At 38.4% G+C, this 26,816-nt stretch overlaps 1 protein-coding gene across 1 annotated transcript in view; it reads left to right on the forward strand.

The window, feature by feature from the left end:
* Window positions 1-26,816, forward strand: part of PRDM6 (PR/SET domain 6) — a 190,267-nt gene that overhangs the window by 111,786 nt on the left and 51,665 nt on the right. The window contains exon 5 of the mRNA XM_082260864.1: window positions 17,009-17,136. Coding sequence (XP_082116990.1) covers window positions 17,009-17,136 — 128 coding nt within the window. The remainder of the gene's footprint in view (window positions 1-17,008; window positions 17,137-26,816) is intronic.

A 26,816-nucleotide genomic window follows, 5' to 3' on the forward strand; every position in this document is an offset into this window, starting at 1 on the left:
CAAACCTAAGAACAGTAAAGTAATATATTGCAGCTTACCAGTCCTTAGATGTGGTGGCTGCAAGAGTTTTCTTTTTTGTTACCTGGTGTTCTTGTCTGTAACACACTCCCTGTTCTAGGGTGACACTAGGATAGGACAACTGAATACCCCCCACACACACATAATATAGGGGGAAGGTGTTCTGTGGTTCATAGGGAGAAGCGGGAAAGATGTAACAGTTAGAAGAGGCAGAGAGCACAGGAAGTTGACAGCTCTCTGATTTCTGGCAGATCAACATATATTTTTTTTGCACAGAATAACTAAACATTTACATGTTTAACAGATTGAAAAAGAACAAATAGGAGAGGTTTATTGGTAGAGATTACATACAAAATTGGGCTGAGTTACTGAGGGAGTTGAGCATCTTTGCTCAAAAACTGTGTGAATGTTTACTTCAATTAACCAATCTGGTAAAATCAAATTCCTGTTCAATCTGAATACCCAATCATGTGCAGATGCTTTTCATGTTATTTAATCATAAAATTGAATATCCACACAATTTTCTAAATGAAGACTGTCAATTTCTTTAGTAAATCAACCAGTTTAACTTCTCTTTATACTTTAAGAATTGGCTAATCTTAAGTAACTGTACAGTCTTTGGCCTTAGGATTTCTTTCTAGGGGTGCATCCATCCACTTAACTCTAAGGGGTACACAATCTGGTGCAGCTTTAAATAGAAACCAATCCGCTTCCAGGTTTTTTTGTCAAAGCTTAATTGAACAAACTGAAGTTAGCAGCTGCTTGGCTACCATGCACAGCTGCACCAGGCTTTGCACTCTCCAGTTTTAGTAAATCAAGGGAATATAGAGATATATGATATTTGGTTACTGCACTTGTAAGGTTCTCTTGGATCCTTATACATGGAAAATATGATCAAAGTAATTTTAATGAGAAAAAGATCATTGAAATGTAGACCTTACATTACATATTGCCATTATATATATATATATATATATATATATATATATATATATATATAGTATCTCACAAATTTGAGTACACCCCTCACCTTTTTGTAAATATTTTATTATATCTTTTCATGTGACAGCACTAAAGAAATTATACTTCACTGCAATATAAAGTAATGAGCGTACAGCTTGTATAACAGTGTAAATTTGCTGTCTGCTCAAAATAACTCAACACACAGCCATTAATGTCTAAACCGCTGGCAACAAAAGTGAGTACACCCCTAAGTGAAAATGTCCAAATTTGGCCCAATTAGACATTTTCCCTCCCCGGTATTACAAGTTCTCAGGTGTGAATGGGGAGCAGGTGTGTTAAATTTGCTGTTATCGATCTCACTCTCTCATACTGGTTACTGGAAGTTCAACTTGGCACCTCATGGCAAAGAACTCTCTGAGGATCTAAAAAAAAGAATTGTTGCTCTACATAAAGACAGCCTAGGCTATAAGAAGATTGCCAAGACCCTTAAACTGAGCTGCAGAATGATGGCCAAGACCATACAACAGTTTAGCAGGACAGGTTCCTCTCAGAACAGGCCTCCCTATGGTCGACCAAAGAAGTTGAGTGCACATGCTCAGCATCATATCCAGAGGTTACCTTTGGGAAATAGACATATGAGTGCTGCCAGTATTGCTGCAGACTGAAGTTGAAGGGGTGGGGGAGCAGCCTGTCAGTGCTCAGACCATACACCGCATACTGCATAAAATTGGTCTGCATGGCTGTCATCCCAGAAGGAAGCCTCTTATAAAGATGATGCACAAGAAAACCCACAAACAGTTTGCTGAAGACAAGCAGACTAAGGACATGGATTACTGGAACCATGTCCTGTGGTCTGATGAGACCAAGATAAACTTATTTGGTTCAGATGGTGTTTCTGCTGCGGCAACCAGGTGAGGAGTACAAAGACAAGTGTGTCTTGCCTACAGTCAAGAATGATGGTGGGAGTGTCATGGTCTGGGGCTGCATGAGTTCTTCCGGCACTGGGGAGCTACAGTTTATTGAGGGAACCATGAATGCCAACATGTACTGTGACATACTGAAGCAGAGCATGATCCCCTCCCTTTGGAGAATGGGCCACAGGGCAGTATTCCAACATGATAACGACCCCAAACACACCTCCAAGATGACCACTGCCTTGCTAAAGAAGATGAGGGTAAAGGTGATGGACTGGCCAAGCATGTCTCCAGACTTAGACCCGATTGAGCATCTGTGGGGCATCCTCAAACAAAAGGTGGAGGAGCGCAAGGTCTCTAATATCCACCAGCTCCGTGATGTCATCATGGAGGAGTGGAAGAGGACTCCAGTGGCAACCTGTGAAGTGGAAAATAATGGTGGCCACACAAAGTATTGACACTTTGGGCCCAATTTGGACATTTCCACTTAGGGTTGTACTCACTTTTGTTGCCAGCGGCTTAGACATTAATGGCTGTGTCAATTTATTTTGAGGAAACAGCAAATTTACACTGTTATACAAGCCGCACATTCATTACTTTACATTGTAGCAAGGTGTAATTTCTTCAGTGTTGTCACATGAAAAGATATAATAAAATATTTACAAAAATGTGAGGGGTGTACTCACTTTTGTGAAATACTCTATATATCTTAAATGAAAATTTAAGACAGCGAAATTCTTAAAGAGCATGCATGTGCATGGCACATTTTTCCTTTACTGGTTGCATGCTTGCTCCATGTCAGGGATTCAGAAAGTACTGGAGAAAGTCAACAAAGGTATGCAGCACATTTATCCTTTTAGAAGCTTTTTAAAATGATTTATGACTTGGACCAACCTAGGGAATAATTCTTTGGTCCTACAGAATTGTTATATACTGTATATAACATTTAGTTTAACAGTTTGTGTTTACTATGTAAAATATACTCTATACCTATAAAGTTCATATGACTGTAGCATAGACTCTTAGACTTTTATTCAATAAAACCTTGCAACCAGAGAACTGGGATCCAAAAGAGTCACCAAGCCAATATTTAATAGTGAACTAATATAATATGATAAGCATGTGCAGCCTGCAGGCTTTTTCACCGACTGATTAATTTATCCAAAGCCGTGTCAGAAGGATTGTAGGTTTTGATATTTCATAGCGGAAATGCTTTTCTCCACAGGTGAAAACCCATCTTATGCTGAGATGCTGGCATGTGCTATGAGCTAATGGTCTGTTAAAACCACTTTTGTGCTTTGTTTAATTTTATTTAATACTGAATGCCTCTCAGGGAATTCACTTTTTTAAAGACATCGCTAACACCAACTTACAGACATCAATCAGTGACATTTACTTACACTTGCCAGGAACTTTGTATTGAACTTTTATGAGTTATACTTATATAATTCAGATGACACTTTCCATGACCTAATTCAAGCTGATATTTCTGGGTAAACAATACAAACACTCTCTGAGCCATTTGACTAGTTATCATTGCTATTTTTCTGCATGATCCTGAATGATGAAGTCATAATTATGGTTCCAATATGCTGATGCAGTGCAGATAGGGGTACATCTCCGTGTGGAAGATGGCGCCTATCCAATATCTTGAAAAATGGCAGTCACATCCCACCTAACAGCTGGAAGTAGAAATATTTCACTTTTATTTGGAAGAATAAAACGTTCTTACCCACAGGGCATTCTTGAGAGAGCGTAACATGAAAGAGGAGTAGTCTCTCCAATCAAACTTCATATGGCTCCAGAGAACTGCTCGATGGCTGATCCATTACAACGTTTTTTTTTTTTTTTATACACATTTTTCAAGAGTAAAAAGTGAAAGCTAAGGAAACCATTTCTGATCACAGGCTGAAGCCAGATAATAGAAAGTTAATCCCCAGGACATTTACCCCTGTCGAATGGAGACCACCAGGTTGACTGATTGACCTACTTTGTACTGATGGTGTGTGACAAGCTAAAAGATAAGTAAGATTCAGTACGTGACAGAAAAAAAGGAGGCTTCTTTATAATCAGTAAGTGGATTATACTTTGTGTATGAGCACTACAAGCAGGAGATAGACCAGAAGGAATGCAGATGATAAGATTGGAGAATTTACATTATTTTGTTCACTGGACTTTGCTGTTCTTTATAGCAGTTCAGACAAATCTTAGATAATAAAGCATTTTACTTACAGACACTGTTTTGATTAAAAAAAAAAAGGTATTAGCCACCTAGTATTTACACAAAGTGGGAGTAAAACTGTTATGTCCTTCTAAATCACAAACTTTATTTAGTTTGAATACATTTAGGAAGGTTTAGAACCCCTGTTTTGCATCAAATGATGGCTGTGTGCCCCTGAGGAGATTCACCCTGTCCATTTGTGTTGGTGACCATTGTTACCAGGACTGAAAGTTAGGAAAAATAATATTTTTCTTTTTCATTTTTTCCCAGAACATGAATAACAGGGTAATATTTTAGTGGGAACACTTGCTCTGATGGCAGCTGTCTAAGGCTGGGTACACATGGGCTGAATATCGGCTGGTATTGTTGATTGAACAGAAACTGTACACACACATCAGTGTGTACAGCAGCTTGTCTGACAGAAGCCGGTGTTCCGTGAAAAAACCCTACCCGTGAAAATTTCCTACCCTCGTCACTTCCGGTGCACCTACGTCATGGAACAGCTGAGCAGTTTACCAGTGCGCATGCTCACAGCTCCGGAGAGTAGGGAATTCTCACGGGGTAGAGTTTTTTAACGTTACAACGCATCAGCTGTTGCTGTGGGTACATTACATCATCTCCGCTGCAACATTAAATCATCTCCGCTCCTACCCCTGTCACTTCCCTCATCTTGTCTACTAAATGTAAAAGCGGCGGCGGGTCTTTGCAAATATAAATCACGGAGCCGAGATCTCCGTGATTTATATTTTCATACACCCACCGCTTTTACATTTAGTAGCCGAGATCAGGGAAGTCACAGGGGTAGGAACGGAGATGATTTCATGTTGCAGCGGAGATTATTTAATGTACCCGCAGCAACAGCTGATGCGGTGTAACGTTAAAAAACCCTACCCCGTGAAAATTCCCTACCTTTGGAGCTGTGAGCATGCGCACTGGTAAGCTGCTCAGCTGTTCAATGACGTAGGCGCTACCCTCTGGAGCTGTGAGCATGCGCAGTGGTAAGCTGCTCAGCTGTTCCATGACGTATGTGAACAGGAAGTTTCGAGGGTAGGGAATTTTCACGAGATAGGGGTTTTTAATGTTACACCGGGCTAATGACTGGCTTTTGTCAAAGAGACATACTGGAATCAGCGTCCGCTCAGTGCTGGCAGCCAATGGCTGTGAGCACTGATGATCAGGATGTTCTTGGGGGGGGGGGGGGTGAATGCCACTGTCAGAGTACAAAGGCAGTTTTTTTTTCATTCAGTCTGCTGGGTGCATGTACCAGGCTTAAGAGAGGAATTCACTCAATTCATAAGATTTCTTCTCTCAGGGCAGGAAACAAAAGCAGATCTTCAAATGTAAATAGAAGATCTGCTTTATTGCCACGCCAACCAAAAAAACATACCTCAAGCCCAGATTTTCAAGTTTCCAGGAGGTGGGGCAGTAACACTCTGGCTCTCAGCAGAGCTGGTAATTTGATGACAGGGCAGTTCAGCTACTTCCATTTGCTGTGAAAGGTCCACTTGAAGGGAAATCTCTATGAAATACAGATGGCAAAAATACAGGGGTTTTCATTCCATACTATTTCCAAGCCCAAAAAATTCATACATATGGCATTCTGTCTAGAGGAGCAAGGATTAAGAATGGAAGGTTCTTTACTCACCAGCCCCTTCATTGACTAAGATGCTGAAAAAAAAGATGAAGTTGTCTACTGAGTCATTAGTTCACATTTGTAGAAAACTGGTGACTCTTCAACAGAGTCGGAGCTTGACTCTGACATCAATAGACTGCTCATCCTCCTATCTGAAGATAGTGGTGATTTATAGTCATGAAAGGCTGGACATGCTACACTATTTTTTTTATCAGTATGGAAGCCTGATGTCTAACAAAATTTGAAGGAGGTACCAACATCCAAATTGTATATAAAAAAATGGGGACAAAGGGAAAATATTGGGCCTATGCTTCCCATGTAGGTCCAGAGGGAAAGGGGAAGGGGGTGGGGGACTATTAGGCTGGATTTTTCAGGTACCAAAAATTATAGATACAAGAGGAGTTTGCTTGCGACGTCACTGAGCGCTTTAAATGTTGAAAGAAGTGCATTAAAATGTAATGAACAATGAGATTTATTTATACTGTCAAACTGAAGATCCACAACTTAATTGTCAGATGCAACTGTGGGGTTAATTTACTAAAACTGGGAAGTGCACAGTTAGGTGCAGCTGTGCGTGGAAGCTAAGCAGTTTCTAACTTCAGCTTGGTCAATAAAGCCCAGTACACACTGGTAGTTTTTTTTGTTCAACCAAGCAGGGCTGAACAAAAAAAACCCCTTACAGCTCAGAAGGAACAGCTGGATTAACTATCTGATGTTAGTACCGCAATCTCCCCTGCTGGGCTAGTGTGTTCTGATAGGGGGGTGGCCCCCCAGCCAGAACACTTTGGTCAATAGATGAGAACACTGCTCAGGATCCAATTGGCAGACCTTTTTCGGTCATGCCCTATCGGCCGGCTTCTGTTGGACTGGCTGTTATACACGCGAGCCAAATTTAAGCTGGTTTCAATTAAACCGGACGATGCCATCCAACATTCAGCCCGTGTGAACTAGGCTTTAAGCTTTGACAATAACACCTGGAAGCTGATTGGTTTCTATGCAGAGCTGCATCAGTTTTAGTAAATCAACCCCTGAAATCTTAATTTTCATGTTTAATATATAGAACTTTTGAATGCAATGTAATCTTTCTATAAGAGCACAAAAGATGCATGACTTACATTGAATATTAATAAAACTGAAGTACCACAGCAGACGTCTAAACCTCCATGGCTGCTTTTAAACATTGACAAAAGGAAAACTGAAAAAAAGTACATATGGGTTACATAACTGGTATGGCAAATGTGTTTGATTTGCTCTTAATAGAATGTTTTTACTGGGAAGATCTTCATTACAAGAAGCAGAATGAGTTGAAATATTCAGCAATAAGACTCTCTGTTTATTACATTCCTTTGTGACATAATGAGGTTGAATTACAAAGGCAAGAGGATTTTTTCTTAGTTTACTGATTGTGGCGACAATTTACTTTAAAAGAATATTCAACCATGGGCAAGGAAAATAAATAAATAAAAAAACAAAAACAAAAAAAACAGCATTTTTGCTTGCACATTATTGGATGGTGGAAGTCTGCAAATCTTCACCCCTATACACTAAATAAAGGTAAAATTCCCCTGCAAAATTAAATTTCCCTTGCAAAGTGAACAGCCTATTTGCTTTTAGTAAAGCAACCTGATTGCAACTTACTGTAATTAAGAAAACAATCAAAGGACACATGTAACAACAGCACAATTCCCCTACCTTCCAACTGTCTGTGGATAGATGGGCCACTAGTAACAACACCCTTTTGTTCATCTTTTATACCATAGGCAGTGAAGAAATATAATATGGCAAAATATGGCCTCCTTTAGAATGTTCATTTCATAAATACATCAATGTGTACTTTGTTCCTAATATTTAAAAAGTTTTTAGTTGTGAAGCAGCTTTGAAGTCTCTAGTTGTCAGTCGTATGGCCAATGCATAGGTTTTGTGATTTCTGCCTAAGGGCCTTGGAAACTCACATTCAGACCAAGGGCTATCCGTTATATGACCAGAGATATAGGTTGGTGATCTCTGCCGGTTCAAGAATAGTCAACAAGTCAGTGACACTGCCTAAATAGTGGTCCTTCTTTCCAACAGAGACTAGTGCTGGCTTTTTAGACGTGTGAAAACTTACCATTGCCCTATTACCTTAAGAAAAGTATTTCACAGCATTGTTTAGGTCTAGAAATATGATTTTATAAAAAAGCCATGTTATATTCAGTTCTATTTTAAATGATTTTCCAAAGAAAGAGAAATGATCCACTGAGTGAAATACAGTAAAAGAGTGTGGGGGATCTGCTGCCCTCCATTGCTAGATGCTAATATTACATTATCAATCATGAATAATTATGTATTAGCATTTCCTGTCCCTGCTAGTCTGTCTTGAAAACCCCAGAAGGAGGAAGTGGAGAGAGAGAAATTTTCTCTGCCACATGTCCTGGTCATGCTGCTAACTCTAGGCCAGAAGGAACTATTATGCAAGTATTCCTATATTCTAATATTTTAATTGCAGCTGCCCATAGCTTCTTGGGTGTGTAACTGAATCCTTGTGACAGAGAGAGTATTTCTGTCCAATTGTTATTATCTCATATGCACAATGCTAGATAGCTAGGTCTGTGCTACTGTATATTAGTAGGTGAACCTGTTTATTGCAATAGAGTTTATAGGCTGCTTTTGTTTTTTTAGTTAACCCTTTCCCTCCTGGTCTGGAATTCAATAGCTTTTAGCTCAGGGCTCGATAACCAGCATAGGCTTTAGCCATGTTAGGCATCCCATGACCATTTATGGTAGTTAGAGGTCCAGTTTCAGGCAAGATTAGAAAATACTATAGATCAAAGTGCAGATGAGATAGGCTGATCCTGAGTTCCAATGTCACACCAAGGTTTTTGCTGGAGAGAATCTGCATCCCAGGCTAGTTGGAGAAGCTCCCCATCATCACTGATCCTCTCTTCAGGTCTTCAGCACTAAGACGGATGCAGCATCATGATCATACTTTGGGGCCCCTGCATCTAGATGTTATTGTAATACGAGGTATGCCCAGAAAGTATCCAGCCATGTATAATGAAAAATACAGACATTTATTGAAGAAGATACAAGATACGAGAAACATTGAACACAGGACATAGGTAGCAGAAGCTGTGGAACTAATGTTGCTAAGACACATTTCATGGCAAGATCCTGCGCCAAAATCTCAGTCACAGTCATTTCTGGAATCCCCAGATCAGCTTCTTGTTCTCGCACTGTCAGTCCCCGATCTTTGTTGATTGCAGTCCGTATAAGTTTAACATTCTCAGGTGTTCTGCTTGTTGCAGGCCTTCCAGAACCTGGACCACTTTCAACAGATCTCAACCATCTTTGAAGAGTTTGTGCCACGCCTTTATTTGTGCTGCCCTCATTGCATCATGCCTGAAAGCCTTCTCAATCATTTGAATAGTTCAGCAGAGGAATGTTCAAGCTCAATGCAACATTTGATGCGGATTTGTTGCTCTACTCACTCTGAATGTGATGGCCATGCAATACACATGCTCACTCAAAGGCGTCTAATGCCCCCACTAACTACTACAGTGAAGTTGACATTGTTCACACATGTGCATTCCAGTCTACTCTCCTTGGCTGCTGGGTTCCATCAATGTCATACAAACTACTTTTGTTATATTAACAAAGGCTGGAAACTTTCCGGACAGTTTCGTCAAACTGCAATAAACCATTTCATCAGTAGGCAGCAATGCAGATAAAATCCAAAGCTGCAGGTCTCCTGCTAGAAAAAATTGTTTCACCACATAGAGGCATTCTCTTTAACCCTCCGCCCCCATGCAATGCAAGATATAATTGGTATACCCATTTATGGTAATGTTTGCTTGTCCTAAATTGGTAAAATATAAATCTTCAGTAGTTTATTAGAGTTACAACAAAAGGATTATACTAGCCTTGTAAATAGGCAGATGTAGAAAAGAACAAAAAATATAGAAACATACAATTATAAATAAAATGTGTTTATTTCCTTTATCAGATATGACTTGGGAGCTCTACAAACACATTTCTTCCTGTAATTGCAATGATGAAGATACTGACGATGACTGGTGCCACTAAACTACTGGCTAACACACAACTGTGCAAACAAAACACCAAGTACCAAATTAACAAATTTCTAAAAATGTCCAACTTGAAATGTAGGAGCTTTATGACACCTATTTGGGCTGTATATGATCAGCAAAAATGTTATGGAAGCCTACAGTATGTTTATACATGGGATTTTCATGGCTTATCATGGGGTAATAGACAGCTAAGAATGTATCCTGATCTTTTCATATCTACGCTGTCCGATTATAGCAGTGAATCAAATTTCAGCATGACCTTAGGTTTATCTGTCACATGTTAGTTTATCTGTAAAATGCTACATTATTGTTTACTACATGACTGAAACATCTGCACAAATTTTCTTCTCTGGAAATCCTCCCAAACCACCAGACTGATAGACAGAACCCTGTAAGATAACTGAGGTGTATGTAATAATGTCCATTACACATTATTAATTAAAAAAAAGAGATGTTCCTAAAAATATTAGTAATGATCTAAAAATATTAATATTTTTAACAACTACAATAATTATAACAATAGCAACAACCAATTTGGGGTAAATAATACAGTTCCACGGAAACCTTTTTAAACCAGTTCCAACAGCTGCATAGCAAAATCTACATAACAAAGAAAAGATATATAGGGATGGAGAGCCTCACCCTGGCAAGTTTACAATTTACATAAAAACTAACAAAATAAAACATGATTCTAAAATATGCTTGGAAATGTATTTCAATTATCATATTTAAACAGAGGGTACCAATATCAAAGTGGAGAGGTCATTTATGAATCATATTTATTGCATATTATTTATTTCGCAATATTAGTAAGAAAGACTACCCATGATTTTTGGACAGTGATGCTGTAATTTACTAAATGCAAAGGGCACTGATGAAGTGCAACATGTATTAACCCATAGAATCCCATTAGACTGTAGTATGCTATTGAATGGTTCCACATTTATATTGCTCTTACCACTGCTGCATTACTAAAGTAACAAAGAGTAATTTTAAACTTCCAATCAAAGGAGAAATAAAACATTGAAAATACATCTGGATCCGTTTGTAAGCACAAGTTTACCAGGCCAGGTAGATCTTTAGTAACCCTGCCCGTACAACCTACTTGGTAAGTAAAAACATTACATTTTATACATTTTAGAATATATGTAGGTTAAGCCTAAAAATACCTTAAACAAAACTCTACCTATTGACAAAAGACAGTGCATATCAGTTTTGCTAACCTTTCACTGATTTATAGATGCACAGGCCAAATTTATAAACACCAGCATCTATCAATTAACTTGACAATAACTCTATCACTAATTAGCATATCAAAATATTTTTTTTGTTTTCTTTTTAAGGATTCATTCCTTTTTATTTGCTACACTGTTTGATTGAAAACCCTGCTCAGTATTTTTAATAAAGTTTGAAAAATGTGCAAAAATGAAAAAAAAAAAAAAGTGTATATATATATATATATATATATATATATATATATATATATATATATATATATGTACAGTGGGGATCGAAAGTTGGGCACACCAGGTAAAAATTTGTATTAATGTGCATAAAGAAGCCAAGGAAAGATGGAAAAATCTCCAAAAGGCATCAAATTACAGATTAGACATTCTTATAATATGTCAACAAAAGTTAGATTTTATTTCCATCATTTGCAAAGTTTAAAAATAACAGAAAACAAAAAAATGGCATCTGAAAAAGTTTGGGCACCCTGCAGAGTTAATATCTTGTACTGCCCCCTTTGGCAAGTATCACAGCTTGTAAACGTTTTTTGTAGCCAGCCAAGAGTCTTTCAATTCTTGTTTGAGGTATCTTTGCCCATTCTTCCTTACAAAAGTTAAAGAGAGGATGGCTTCTACAAATGGATAATGATCCTAAACACACCTCGAAATCCACGGGGGATTACATCAAGAGGCATAAACTGAATGTTTTGCCATGGCCTTCACAATCTCCTGACCTCAACCTAATTGAAAATCTATGGATAGACCTTAAAAGAGCAGTGCGTGACAGAGAGCCCAAAAATCTCAAAGAACTGGAAGACTTTTGTAAGGAAGAATGGGCAAAGATACCTCAAACAAGAATTGAAAGACTCTTGTCTGGCTACAAAAAGCGTTTACAAGCTGTGATACTTGCCAAAGGGGGCAGTAAAAGATATTAACTCTGCAGGGTGCCCAAACTTTTGCATACGTCATTTTTTTGTTTTCTGTAATTTTGAAAGTGTCAATGATGGAAATAAAATCTAACTTTTGTTGACATATTATAAGAATGTCTAATCTGTAATTTGATGCCTTTTGGAGATTTTTCCATCTTTCCTTTGCTTCTTTATGCACATTAATACAAATTTTTACCTGGGGTGCCCAAACTTTCGATCCCCACTGTAAATATATATGTAAATATATATGTGTATATATATATATATATATATATATATATATATAGTCAATTTATCATTATTTTTATTAGTGGACAATTACAATATAAAACTGAAGAAACTTCACTACCACTGCAGCCTGAAGGTAGCAGAGTATATCTGCAGACTGAAATATTTTATTTTTTAAGTGAAGCCTTCAGCCTGCATGTGATCTCTGTATCATAGGTGACATCAGGGCTGGGTTAACCTTTAAAAGCTAAATAAGATAATAAGAATGAGTGCTTTTTAAACCAAAGTGCAACTTATCCTTTTTGCCCCTTTGCCCTGAGCTAACCGATCCCAAACTCCCCCTCCACATATTTATGATTACTGAGATCCAATTGCCTGGTATCCATTGCTTATTTTCATCCTGCACAATAAACCTTCTCTATCTGTTGTGCAGGTGCATTACAGCCTTCTAGACTTCTATTGAGGTTTGTCTACCTTTCTCTTTCTAAATGGAAAATGATTCTTTTATCATTTATCAGAGAAGTCATTTCCCTCAGCATTTCTAAATAAAAGGTTTTAGTCACTTGCTTGATTACTATCCATGCTCAATATAAAAATAAACAGAATTATTACTTTTTTTTATATTTAATACAGTTGTGAGGTCTGGCCTGGAAGAAAACTGAAGACGGTTTATACATTTTTAAACTTTTATTTCACTTTCAGCACTTATTGAGTCATAGACCAGTTGCACACGGACATTTACTGATGTTTACGGCAGCTTCACATTATCCTGCTGAGCTTTTGCTAAAGCGCAGCTAACCCCTGGTTTTCATGCAGGTTAGCTGCGCACACACATATGAGTGTGAATTACTGCAAACGCAAAATTTTTTATTTTTGCTTTACGCTTCTCTACTCATCTCTGTATTACTGATCTTTACGCAGCTGTGTGTATGGTTCCATAGACAATAATGCATCTACATCCAGATTAGTAAGAAACATGGTGTTTTTTACTCCCATGTGCCAGAGGCCTAAGTGTCCTGTGAGTTAGGCAATGGAGGGGACAAGGGGGGACCATTGTTGGGCTTTGCTTAGGGCACGAGTTACCCTTAATCTGATCCTAGATGATATAGTCATCAAATGGACTGCTAGAATTCAAAGCCAGCAGCTACCAAAGTGTCAGCTGCTGGGTCTCAAAGAGGAGATGTTTATAAATGGAAAGGCATTAAAGACCTTATGTATGAACAAGCTTTCCATAAACAGTATCAAACATCAATCCAAAATATGTTCGTCTCATAAAATACATGTGCAAAAAGGCCTCATGATATCAAAGTTATGCTGCCATGTAAAAATGTACTTGTGTAATGCGTGCATGGTGATTTGATTATCCTGTGATTAAAAAGTTATTATGTGAAAACATAGTGCATCTACAGATCAACTTTTCTGGTGACAAATGTTACAGAAATTGTACCAGCAAGCATCCTCTAAAATACTTTGGGTATAAGGAAAAGTATATTTGGAGGGTAGTTTTATTAATGTCTTTAAGTGGTAGTAAACCCCATTGTTTACTTGTACCCACAGGTAAGCCTAAAATAAGGCTCACCTGTAGGTATAGTAAATTTCTCCTAAATGTGCACCGTTTAGGAGATATTTAATATAGTAGCAGTTGGTGATGTCTCCGTCACATGCATACTCTATTCTCAATGGATGGTATGCCGTCCATTGACAGAGCCGTTCCATGGCCATGACTATCGCGTGCATGCACGCGGTGACGTCATCGCGGCTCGCCCAGTCAAACAGCCTAAGCCTGCGAAGCCAGAAGGGAGGCAAGGTGAAGATGGAAGTCCTGTCAGCTGTGATAGCACACTGCTGGAGGGCTTCATTCTAAGGTAAGTCTTTAAGAATGTGCTAGTATGAGATGTATATAAGTGGGAGTATCCGCGCTATGGAGAAATGAGCGGAACGGCTGCTGCCTACCTCAGAAATATAGACTGTGAGGTCAATATTCTAATATGTGAAGGGTGGTGAGGTAACTGGCACTGCCTATGGATGTGTATAATGTGTGAAGTGTGAATATCACAATCGTTTGCAGTAACTCATATGCAGAAATGTGGGCTGCTATACATAAAAAACCTCATAGATAATATAAATAATATAAATATAAAGTGGACAATCAATTGCAGTAAGGGTCCTTTCACACGGCCGCTCCGCTGCTTTCCGTGTGTCCGCAAATCATCCTATTTTTTTGCGGATGATTTGCGGACATCAATGTAAGTGAATGGCACTGCGGATGTCAGCAGAATACCATCCGCTGACATCCGATTTTCCTCCTTTCAGTTCTGTTCCGTTTTTTGGAACGGAACAGAACCCCATTTTTCCATCCTTGTAAAAAACGGAAAGGAAGGAAAATCGGATGTCAGCGGTGTCATCCGCTGACATCCGCAGTGCCATATACTTACATTAGGTCCGCATATCATCCGCAAACGGATGGGATGATATGCGAGCACACGGAGCGGATGACAGAAATGTCATCCGCTCCGTGGGAAAAAAAAAAAAAAAAGTCCCGCAGCGGACCTTTCACACGGAGCGGCCGTGTGAAAGGAGCCTTACTCATACGCAAAGATAAAAACATATATGGTTACTATAGATAAAAACTCATCAACAATAGAAATATAAAGTGCAACAGTGTAAATAGTGGATGAATAAAATGGTCAAAGAAATATATATCAAAGAAACGTGTATATAAAGTGCTCTGTGTAAAGGTGACCAGGTAAGATGAAGGTGCTGGTCTATGGGCTATGTTTTGTTCACCAAAAAAGAGTTAAATTGAAACAAAACCAAGTGTATCAGCCAAGGCTGATAAAAGGTTTGAAAGTGTAAGTGATTCTAATATGGGTGAATATGGAATATAGAGAATAGAGATATAAGTGATTCAAGTGAAAAAATTGAATAAATGGCCACAAAAAAGTGATAGAGTGCAAAGAGGTCCTATATTGGACCAGTGAAATGAATACTGGCCACAATATAGGTAATAGTGGTGAAATAGTAGCAGCAAAAAGTTATAAAGTGCGATAGGTCCTAATTAGCAGTGATCAATCATCAGGACCCGTAAGCCATATTAATACAAAAAATCTGGCCAAAAAGTTATTATCTGCATCCAAGCTCTACAAAAAATAAAGTGAAAGAGTCCATAAAGTTCATGAGAGTTGGAAGTGCAAAATTCAGTGGGTGATTCTTGCGGTGATCCAGGTATCTCAGTGCCGGGTGAGGAAACAGTGCTCCCCCTTTCCTATCTCTCCCGCACTCACCGGAAATCGGCACCCCTGCAGGGGTAACCCGTGTGTAGGTGGCAAGGTATGCCCTCAAATAGGTGATGCTTATCCACCTTACCAACCGTTCAGTGTCCTCCAACCCTCTCTGCCAATCCCTTCATTGGCTTCCACTCACCCAACGAATAAAATTCAAAGTGCTAACAACAGTTTACAAAGCCATCCACAACTCTGCCCCCAGCTACATCACTAACCTGATCTCAAAATATCAACCTAGCCGCTCTCTTCGGTCCTCCCAAGACCTCCTGCTCTCTAGCTCCCTTGTCACCTCTTCCCATGCTCGCCTCCAGGATTTCTCCAGAGCTTCTCCCATTCTTTGGAACTCTCTACCCCAATCTGTCCGACTGTCTCCTAATCTATCCATCTTTAGACGATCCCTGAAAACCCTTCTCTTTAAAGAAGCCTACCCGGCTACTAACTAATAACGCTGTTTCTCTTGCTCCATCAGCGCATCCCCCACAGCTATTGCCTTTTGTATCAATTGACCCTCCCTTTTAGATTGTAAGCTCTAACGAGCAGGGCCCTCTGATTCCTTTTGTTCCAAATTGTAGTGTAACTGTAATGTCTGCCCTCATTTTGTTAAGCGCTGCGCAAACTGTTGGCGCTTTATAAATCCTGTATAATAATAATAATAATAATAAATAATGCTCCAATATGCCAATCTTTCCAGTGCCAGATCCTGGATCCTCTTATCCCATATGTATAATATGTAAAGCGATCTCAAATGCAATGCATATCCATCAGTGACATTTCCGGGGTCCTTCCTTACTATAGGGTCTTATCCAGGATAGTAATGAAATCTGTTTCCTTATCGGCCTGAAGTCTCAATACACAAGGAGAAGAGTTTCATGAGAACAGGTGGGACAGGTTTGGCCAGTGCTGACTTCCTTAAGAAAAAAAAAGTGTTCTTACAGTCATGATAATCCTTTGTATCAATGCATTACAACAGACACTGCCCTAGAACAAGTATGCAGCAAGTGAAGTACTAGATAGAGGTCTAATATACAGACTGATTCAGAGTTAGGGATGCTTAAAAAAAAAGATCATGCGAGTAGCATTTTCAGAGGGTAATCAGCAGGGGCAGCCCAAATTGTTCTTATTATTTTATAATGACATGTTGCAGCTATTTGCTACACTCATTTTGTCAGCAATATACCAATAGTAAGACATTCACCACACACTTTGTAGCTTTCCGCTTATGCTTGTCTGGCACTTTATTACACAGTTAGTGAGCCAAATGATTGTGTAGGAAGCCTACTGATGTCTTGTACTTTCTGTAAATATATTTAATGTAAAGGATCAGGTTGATAAGACAGGTTCAATTTATAGTGCATCACAGTATGTTTCTCTCTTTCATGTCAAGCAGGTCTCATGATTCCATAAACTAGTGACAAATGTAGGCTTAATAAATCCCTACCAAAGATATATGAGACATAAGCCACAAAGTAATGTACGATTGATGACTTCTTCTTCCTACTGAACTTGTAACCCCCTTCCCTTGCAGATATATGACCAAGATGGGACATTACAGCATTTCATTGATGGAGGAGAGCCTAGTAAGTCAAGTTGGATGAGGTACGTCCGATGTGCCAGGCACTGTGGGGAGCAGAATCTCACTGTTGTTCAGTACAGGTAATGTTTTCCAATTCCTTAAAATACTTTCCACATTTATCACACAAATTACATAGGAAACACTGGGGTTGATTTATTAGAACTGAAGAGTGCAACTGCAGGTGTGCATGGTAGCCAATCAACTTCTTACTTCACCCTGTTCAAAAAAGCTTTAACCAAAAAAAAAAAAAAAAACTGGAAGCTGATTGGTTTCTTTGCAGAGCTGCACCAGATTTTGTGCTCTCTAGTTTTAGTAAATCAACCCCACTGAGTTTTGGAGGCCTTTCATATATATATATATATACATACATATATATATATATATATATATATATATATATATATATATATATATATATATATATACAGCCCTTTGTACCTGGTGAAAAATCATAATAAGATTTGAAAGTAACATTTGTAATTTAATTTTGCTCTAATAAATCCTACAATTGCTGAAGATTTTCTCTATAACTCAGAGCAGTTGGGTTATCTCTGCTTTGTTTGCACCAAATGTAAGAATGGTCAAGTGCTGCCCATATGTGGTACAATTGTATATTGTATAAGTCATGTTATATTTCCCCTGCCTTGATGTTAATTTACAGGAAAACTGTTGTATTTTTTGACAAATTAAATTTTTTGTTATTTTATTTATATTGCTGCTATTTTATACCATTTTTATGATTTGTATAAAGTTTTTATTGAAACAAACATTTAATATAGGGCGCTTTCACTTTCAATAAGCTGTTATTGAGTTTTTTTCCAAAATATAAAGCATTATCCCTACAAGTATAAATACATCCAATGTATCAGAAAGATTCCAGGATGATATCTAGCAAACATCAAGGAAGGAGGAGATAACTGGAAATATGAGTAATAAGTATAAGCAAAGCAGTAAAGGTCATTGTTGCATAGAGAAATGTGAATTGAGCATCAGCGATAAGCTAAAAGACACTCATAGATATAATGCAGTCGTCAAGTCCATCTTACAAAAGGAAAAGGCAAGAAACATATTAATAAGGCCTCCCCGGTGAGGGGGCTTGGGTAATAAGAAAAAAAGAAAGATCGGGGGCAGAAAGGGAAGGAAAAAAGAAGAGAAAAAGTGAGAACATCAAGGGCACCAAAGCCAGAGCCCTAGGACCTTGGGACCTACACCAATGAGTAACTTGCTCCAGACATGGAGGCGAGGGCATGTTGTATCCATGGGGCACATGTTGTTAATATTTTTTCCTGTGTATCAAGGAAAATGCTGGTAAGCTTTTCATTGATGAAGAAAGTGTCTACTGTATGTGGCAACAAACTTCCGTGAAGGGAATAAACTTCTTTTTCCAAGCTCTTGCAATAGTTTTTTTGGCCGCCAGTTAACATTTGAATTAGTTTAAGTGTAGTAGGACATGCCAATGGTCTCCAGGGAAGGGACATGTCAGCAGGGTTTCAAAGAATTTACATACTTTCATCCAGAACCTGGAAAGCATAGGGCACATCCCCCACGTGTGGAGCACGCCCCCTGGGACAAAAGTAAGTTCTGGATAAAGATGGGTAGAGGTGTGCTAAACAAAAAGGGGCCATATACCATCTCGACATGGTCTTTAAGGCTGATTCTATTGTGAGTATATTGATAGAGCATGAAGCTAATGTAGACCAGATTTTTTTCAGTCCTTCCTCTCTTGGGTGCCTTTGAGGTCCTGTTCCCACTTGGAAATGTAGGCATGACTGGTGGAGCTTTAGAGATTTTTAAACCGTGAGAAGATAATGGAAATAAATCTAGGAAAGAGCTGTATTTATGGTGACAAATACGCTCAAATATTGAGAATCGGGATGTTAGATATGTATAGGAGGGTATAGGGGTTAGCCTGTGCTTAATTTGTAAAAAACGAAAAAGTTAGGAGGATGGGGCCTGATACTTATCTCTGACTTGTTTTCCACCCAGGTTTAAACAGAGTGACCATTGGAATTTCTGAGAAAGTCATGAAATACACTGGGGAATTCTAGGCCAGAGGGCATAGTGGATTACCCAATAGAGGAAGAAGGGGTAGGTGTTGCGAGATTAGATTACTAGAGTCCCAGGTTTACAGTGTATGGCTCACTAGGGGGCTTATAGAAACAGACCTGGGGGCATATTGTGCAGTATATTGAGAGGTCAATGAAGTGATCTGTGCAGCTTGGAAAACCCAAGCCTCCTTGTTTCTTTTGTATAAACATAGTATGCTTTGAGACTTGTGGTTTTTGTTGGTCCAGACAAATCACAAGACATGATTCTGGAAGAGTTTGAGAGTGTAGGAAGGAATTGGGGGGAGAGTGCAAAATAGATATGGAAGCCTGGAAAGAATTGTCATTTTTACAGCGTTGATCCTCCCTACACACAAAAGATGGAGACAAGACTAAGACAAGAGTCTTAGTCTCGGGAAGAACAAATCTTTCCTCCTCTCCAAGTAAAAAGTATATTATGTAGTTTTTTAGTCAAGCAAGTTACTCATTGGTGTAGGTCCCGAGGTCCTAGGGCTCTGGCTTTGGTGCCCTTGATGTCCTCACTTTTTCTCTTCTTTTTTCCTTCCTTTTCTGCCCCCGATCTTTCTTTTTTCTTATTACCCAAGCCCCCTCGCCGGGGAGGCCTTATTAATATGTTTCTAGCTCTGTACTTGTTGACTGCTCCTGGAGACTAAAAAACTAGATAATATACTTTTTACTTGGAGAGGAGGAAAGATTTGTTCTTCCCGAGTGCGTATGTAATCTGAGAATCTTCTTTTTCATGGGGTACACTTGAGAACAACACTATGTACTGAGTGGAGCATTCATGGTAAGTACAAAAAATAATGCATCCATGATGCAGTAAATCCACCTTCCAGAATACCAGGATAGACACAAAGCAGACCACCATGAACAACACATATTGATTTTTACAACTTTTGTGGCTCTCAAAAATATTTAGTAATTCCACACCATAATGTGCCATTTAGAAAGTTTTATAGCTTCATAAAAGTAAAAATATGGTATAGACCAATAAATTGTTGGGCATGTGGGGGCGGTAGTACCACAAAAGTCTGGTGAAAAGTTCATCAATTTCTATCTGTACTTCTGATTATGATATTCTATAAGAAAATTCAATTGACCTTTTGGCAAACCAGCTAAATGCATAGTTTAAATTCATATACTGTGTGTGTGCTGTTTTATAATCCACAGGATTTGTATTTATATTCTGATTACTCTTCTGATTTGCACACCTCATAGTTATGCAGGTGACACTTTATTTTCTGCATCAGCAATGTAGCTTCTTATGCCAACTCTGCACCTCTAGGCTACATATTGGACAGTTTGTTATCATAACCCCTGTCCAATAAGAGATGGGATCCATGAAGAAATAAAGCTAAGCCAGAAAAATGATTAACTAAATCTAATTAAAGTGGCACTTCTGTAGGTGTGGTGTATCAAAGGTGTATATTATAAGCAAGAATGAGCAAAATTGAATATGAGAGTTTTCTTTTCCCCAAAAAGTTTTGGAAGTCAAAATTCTGTATTTCGCTTATCGTGAGTGTTTAGTGTAATTTCACTATTTTGACAAAATCCAATGAAATCAATGTAGAAGGTCAAATTACGTTTTTTTTAATTTTATTTTAATTTTAAAGGGTACGTGGGGCTCCTGAGGGTTACGGAAGTACAATTCAACTAACGTGGCCATGTTTCTTCCAGAAAACAGACCTTTATTATCCTCATTACTGTACATTTTTTCACAGAAAGAACAAACAACGGCAAAAAAAGGAAAAGAAAATTTTTTAAAGGGACATTAAAAAAAACATGGATCAAATTACAAATTATAAAGAACAAGCTAAAATAACTCCATTACCCTTAATTATAGAAATGAATAGTCTTATATGTATGGGTGGTTCCTGCGCTATCCGAGGTCGTATATGTTTCCCTTCCTGCTGCTGCACCACAGTACTGGTACCAGGAACCAGTCAATACAATAGTGCAATTTGGGTGGGTGGTGCGCTTCAGAAGTGAAAATGTAACTTATAAGGGTGTGGCTTAAAACATGGCTTAAAATGGTGAATATATAAAATAAAGACGTGTTCCTGTGATAAAATTGTGTTGTCGTTAAATTATGCCGTGGTGATCAAACAAATAAAATGTAAATAAAACATTACAATATATCTTCTATACGAAAAAAGTGCTGAGTACTTCAATTTCATAAAAAATCAGTAAATAAATAATCCGTTAATAAAGTATAAATATATAGATGGAACTACAAAACCAATTAAAGGTGCTTTGTGCTTTCTGAAATAGATAAATAAAGTGCACTGTTCAAGGTGTCCATTCATAAAAATCCGAAAATCAGGTACAATTCCCTTCAATAACTTCAAAGATTAGAAAACGTGCTCTCATGCAAGAAGTAAGGGTGTTGTGACTTGCTGCCTCCACCAGGTGTCACATCTAGGTGTTCTATATTCTCACCTCAATAAGGTGTATATTGCGCCTGTATGTAAAGCTTAGCCTCCGGGTAACATGTAGGCTTTTGCTAATTCCAATCTCCTGTTTCGACCTCCGGGTGTTTTCCTGTCCTGTCCTTTCAGCTTTTGGGGTGTTAAGCTTTCTGACGTCCTTAAACTCCTTATCGTAACCTCGGGCTCAGTTAAAATAGAGGGCAATCATGGTGCAGTATATCAAATCAGGTTTATTGTTAAAAACATAGTTGCACTTACAATTTGTAGATCATTCATTCGCAAATAATATAAGAATGCAGCGTGGGGAGCGCTTCCCTGAGGAAGTCACGTGATGTGACGTAACGCGTAGGAGGAGCCGCCAGACTACCGGAAGTGACGTTGGAGATCGGAGCGATATCGCTCCCCACGCTGCATTCTTATATTATTTGCGAATGAATGATCTACAAATTGTAAGTGCAACTATGTTTTTAACAATAAACCTGATTTGATATACTGCACCATGATTGCCCTCTATTTTAACTGAGCCCGAGGTTACGATAAGGAGTTTAAGGACGTCAGAAAGCTTAACACCCCAAAAGCTGAAAGGACAGGACAGGAAAACACCCGGAGGTCGAAACAGGAGATTGGAATTAGCAAAAGCCTACATGTTACCCGGAGGCTAAGCTTTACATACAGGCGCAATATACACCTTATTGAGGTGAGAATATAGAACACCTAGATGTGACACCTGGTGGAGGCAGCAAGTCACAACACCCTTACTTCTTGCATGAGAGCACGTTTTCTAATCTTTGAAGTTATTGAAGGGAATTGTACCTGATTTTCGGATTTTTATGAATGGACACCTTGAACAGTGCACTTTATTTATCTATTTCAGAAAGCACAAAGCACCTTTAATTGGTTTTGTAGTTCCATCTATATATTTATACTTTATTAACGGATTATTTATTTACTGATTTTTTATGAAATTGAAGTACTCAGCACTTTTTTCGTATAGAAGATATATTGTAATGTTTTATTTACATTTTATTTGTTTGATCACCACGGCATAATTTAACGACAACACAATTTTATCACAGGAACACGTCTTTATTTTATATATTCACCATTTTAAGCCATGTTTTAAGCCACACCCTTATAAGTTACATTTTCACTTCTGAAGCGCACCACCCACCCAAATTGCACTATAGAAATGAATAATTGCAAAAAGTGATGGGTGAATCTATCCAGGTTTGGGTGAATATTATTTGAAATTTGGCAAACCCAAGCTTAAAAAAAAAATTCCACTGAAGTTTATGCTATGGGGAGCATATGTTGGTGTTAAAGTAAGTGTCAACCCTTACATGTAAAACAACACAAAATGAAAGGCAAAACATTTGTGTATATTGTCACCAGCAAGCCCCTTGTAAAAGTAAGTAGTCTTTACTGGCCTACCCAAAACAGGTAAACAGTCCAGGAAATCTAAATAGCTTACTTCAACAAAAGACAAAAAATAGTCCATAACTCTAGTTCAAATGGAAAGCAAGGCTCACTGCCGCTCTACTGGTCTCACACTCGGGTTTCGAGGGTTTCAGTCAGATTTGGGGCCCTAAAGAAGAGGTTTCCACAGTTTAGCAACCGTGGCTCAATCCCAACATTAGTTCACCCTGCTAACTCAGGTGTCTCCAGCTTTCTCTCTCACAACCAGGTTCCAAATGCTCCCTATACCTTTTCAAGAAACCCCTTCCATGTGGCCTAACCCCTTCAGGAACAGAGTTCCCGTAATCAGGGTTTGAAAGTTCTTCCCACCCAAAACTCTTCAAAACTCTGAAATTTCATGTTCTTAATGAGGGCTTAGGAATCCAGGAAGTACTGTAAATCAGTCCTCTCCTCTCCAGCCAGAACTCCTTATGGATGAGTACTCAACATATCTTCAAATCATCCCCCTGAAATGGACAACAACACAAATAGTGGAAATATATACCTCCCATTTAGGGCCCAAACCTGGCGCCCTGTACAATATGTACAACACATTATAAATAACTTTTTTCTTTTTTTGATCTTTGATTTTTGTTCTCAGCTCCATAAGGAGCTTAGAGAACTAGGGATGGAGAAACATCAGAACACTAATCTTCCCATTGAATGGCTGTGTAGGGGGGCATGTCATCACAAGTCTTGGCCATTGAAGGACAGGCAGGCAGCTTTCCCAGCACAACCAGAAAACTGACTACATTATGAAGGATGTGCTCTCATGCCTAGTGTAGTCAGTTTGAAATAGGAATGCTGGGGCACTTTCAGAAACAGCAGGTATTTCAACCAAATGAAGCAATACAAAGGGAGCAGGATACATTTTAACACAATTACATAGTACAGCAGGAACATATCAGGATTATGAAATGTTGGGGTAACATATTCTTGAGATTTGGGCCATTTGTAGGGACAATAGGCAAACTGCTGCCAAAAAGTCATGAGGGACATGCATCTATGCAAAAACTAAAAATATATAATACTGTTGGGAAAGAGTCTTTTTATGTGGTTTCAAGGGCAATATTCAATACACAATAACTTTAAATAACATGGTTGGCAATGTCTTAAAGCTGTATGTTGTGTTACAGAACAGTTTGATTTTCACAGTCTCAGAGTACACTAGCAGCTCATATTTGGCTGTGGATTTTTTTTCCATTTTCAAGTAGTTTGGCCTACATACAGAGGCAGCATCTCAGTCTGGGTAATTTCAGTTTAAAAAAAAAAAAAGCTTTTTTGGTAGTTCTAACAGCAGCAACATTTTTCATCCAACAGTAATAGATCTGATTTCACTGTCAAATAGAAAAAGGATAGTGGCTGGCTGCGGCTGTCCCTGTTCTCCCTGATACAAAACTGTCCTGCACATTGGCCTGTTTCTATCGAGCTATAATTAGGAATTAAGAGACCTCAGATGATACAGCAGTGTGAAATTGGCCGGCAACAGGTCATTTTCAATGAGGGAACATTTACCAAAATAACTAAGGAAATAGAGTAGAGGCAGGGAGTTTTACTACAAGAATTAAGAGATTTCAGAATACAAAGAAATTTAAAATTGACCAACAGCAAGACAATTGTACATAGCAAGGCTAGGCCCAAATTTACAAGAAACAAAGAGCATACACAGTGGTTTAAATTGATTGTAAAGTCTGTTGTTTTTTTTTTTTCTTCAATAACAAACATCTTATACTTGCCTGCTGTGTGCGGTTTGTTTTGCACAGAGCAGCCCAGATCCTCCTCTTTTAGGGTCCCTCTTCTGGGCTCTGGCCCCTCCCTTCTGTTGAGTGCCACCATAGTGAGCAGCTTGCTATGGGGGCACCCAAGCTGAGCCACAGCTCCCTGTGTCCATTCAAACGTGGAGCCGCAACCCGCCCCTACCCCCTCTCTCTCCTGATTGGCTGACTGATTTTGACAGCAGCGGGAGCCAATCGCCATGCGCTGCTTTTTTAGCCAATGAAGAGGGGAGTCCCGGGCAACTGAGACAGTCCAGCAACATCACTGGTTAAAAACAGGCTCAGGTAAGTATTAGGGGGGCTTAAGGGGGCTTCTGCACACAGAAGGTTTTTTTATCCTAAAGCATAGAATGCATTAAGATAAAAAAAAAACCTTCTTCCTTTACCATCCCTTTAATTACAAGAGATAACATATTACATAGGCTACAGAAATGTAAAAATGGCCAGTAGCAGGAAAATTTTATTGAGGGATAATAGGCTAGAACTTACTAATAAGTTCTATATGCCATGACTTTTATTTTATCTATAGGTAAAGAGGGTGCAGTGAATGTGGATGGTGTAATGTGAGTTGGTTTGGGTGCTTACTGTTCTTGCTCCTTTTTTGTTTTTCACTTTCATACAATGTAACAAGTAAATGCTCTGCTTTGAGCACCCTAAACTTAAAAAATGCCATATAAAAAAAATGAAAACATAAAAACCCAAAAAAGAAATGAAAACCCTAGAAAATTGAAAAAAAAAACATTTTTGTTAAAAGGAAAAGGAGTAATTTATCCTAAAGAAAAGTTCCTATCACCAAAAAAAAAAAAAAAAAAAAAAAACAATGACAAAATAAATGAAAACCCAAAATGCCAACCTCTGAAACAAAAGCTATTTTTTTTTTTTTCTTAACTGGAGAGCAGCAGAGAAAGAGTTTTCTATGGACAGAACAGTAGTTAAAAGTGACCGCTGGCCTCAAGTAAACTACAAAACAAAGTGAAAGAGAAAAAAGCCCCCAGTAATATTAACAACAAAAAAGGCAGCGAAGGAGTTGATTGCTCAAAGAGCTAGCAATCAAAATTAAAGTTCTGTTTCCGAACTGACCATAATCTCTCCATATGCAGTTTGTTGGCTTTACTTACAATGTCTTCAAATTTATGGATAATTTTGCAGATTTGTACCACTCCCTTTAACAGTGAAGTGTCTTATCAAATCAAAACCCGCTTTATTGGCCCTCATAAGCTTTTAGGCAAAAGGCTATGCAGTGCATACCTGCAAGATTCTCCTGGATCTTCATCCTTAATTACAAAAAGCAATAACTGGGCCAGTAAAAACATGTTTCCATCAGGCAAAATCAGTTACAGCAAGCTACATACATATGCTATTGCTATGTATAATTCTACCATAACCCAGTTGGATAATAGAAGCAAATGCATAGTATATATCAGGGATCTCCAAGCTATGGCCCTCCAGCTGTTAGAGAACTACACATCCCATGAGACATTGTAAAACTCTTAACATTCACAGACAAGAGTAGGCATGATGGGAATTGTAGTTCCCGAACAACTGGAGGGCCATAGTTTGGAGACCCCTGGTATATACCTTCTTTTTAAACATCTGGGTGATTGGAGGGAAGATGAGAAGGCCATATTGAAAAACAACCTAATATACACACTATAAGCACGTCTCCAAGGACCAATATAATAACATTAATCTGTTGGCAATATTATAGTAAGTATAATGAAAGACATTTTTAAATAGCAAAATGATCCTTAAAAAAATGAGCGTTAAAAATGAAATCATTTACATGGGTCGGACATTTTTACAGCACTTTTTAAATCCTGATGAGATGTTAACAACTCTGTATAGCACAGTTTCAGATGTTTCAGCTTTCAATGCAATGAACCATGAAAATTAAATAAACTCTTTTCAGTCACCAAAGAGCGTAGCTCTCTGGGTAGGGAACACTTAAGGCATGGGCCTATTTTTACATTGTCCAAAGTTGTCCTTTTCACAAAAAGTCAGCTGGTTTGAATTCCCTGTGTTATGATGTCTAATA

This window comes from Pelophylax lessonae, assembly GCF_965119305.1.
Source record: "Pelophylax lessonae genome assembly, chromosome: 1".
In the NCBI taxonomy this organism is placed as follows: domain Eukaryota; kingdom Metazoa; phylum Chordata; class Amphibia; order Anura; family Ranidae; genus Pelophylax; species Pelophylax lessonae.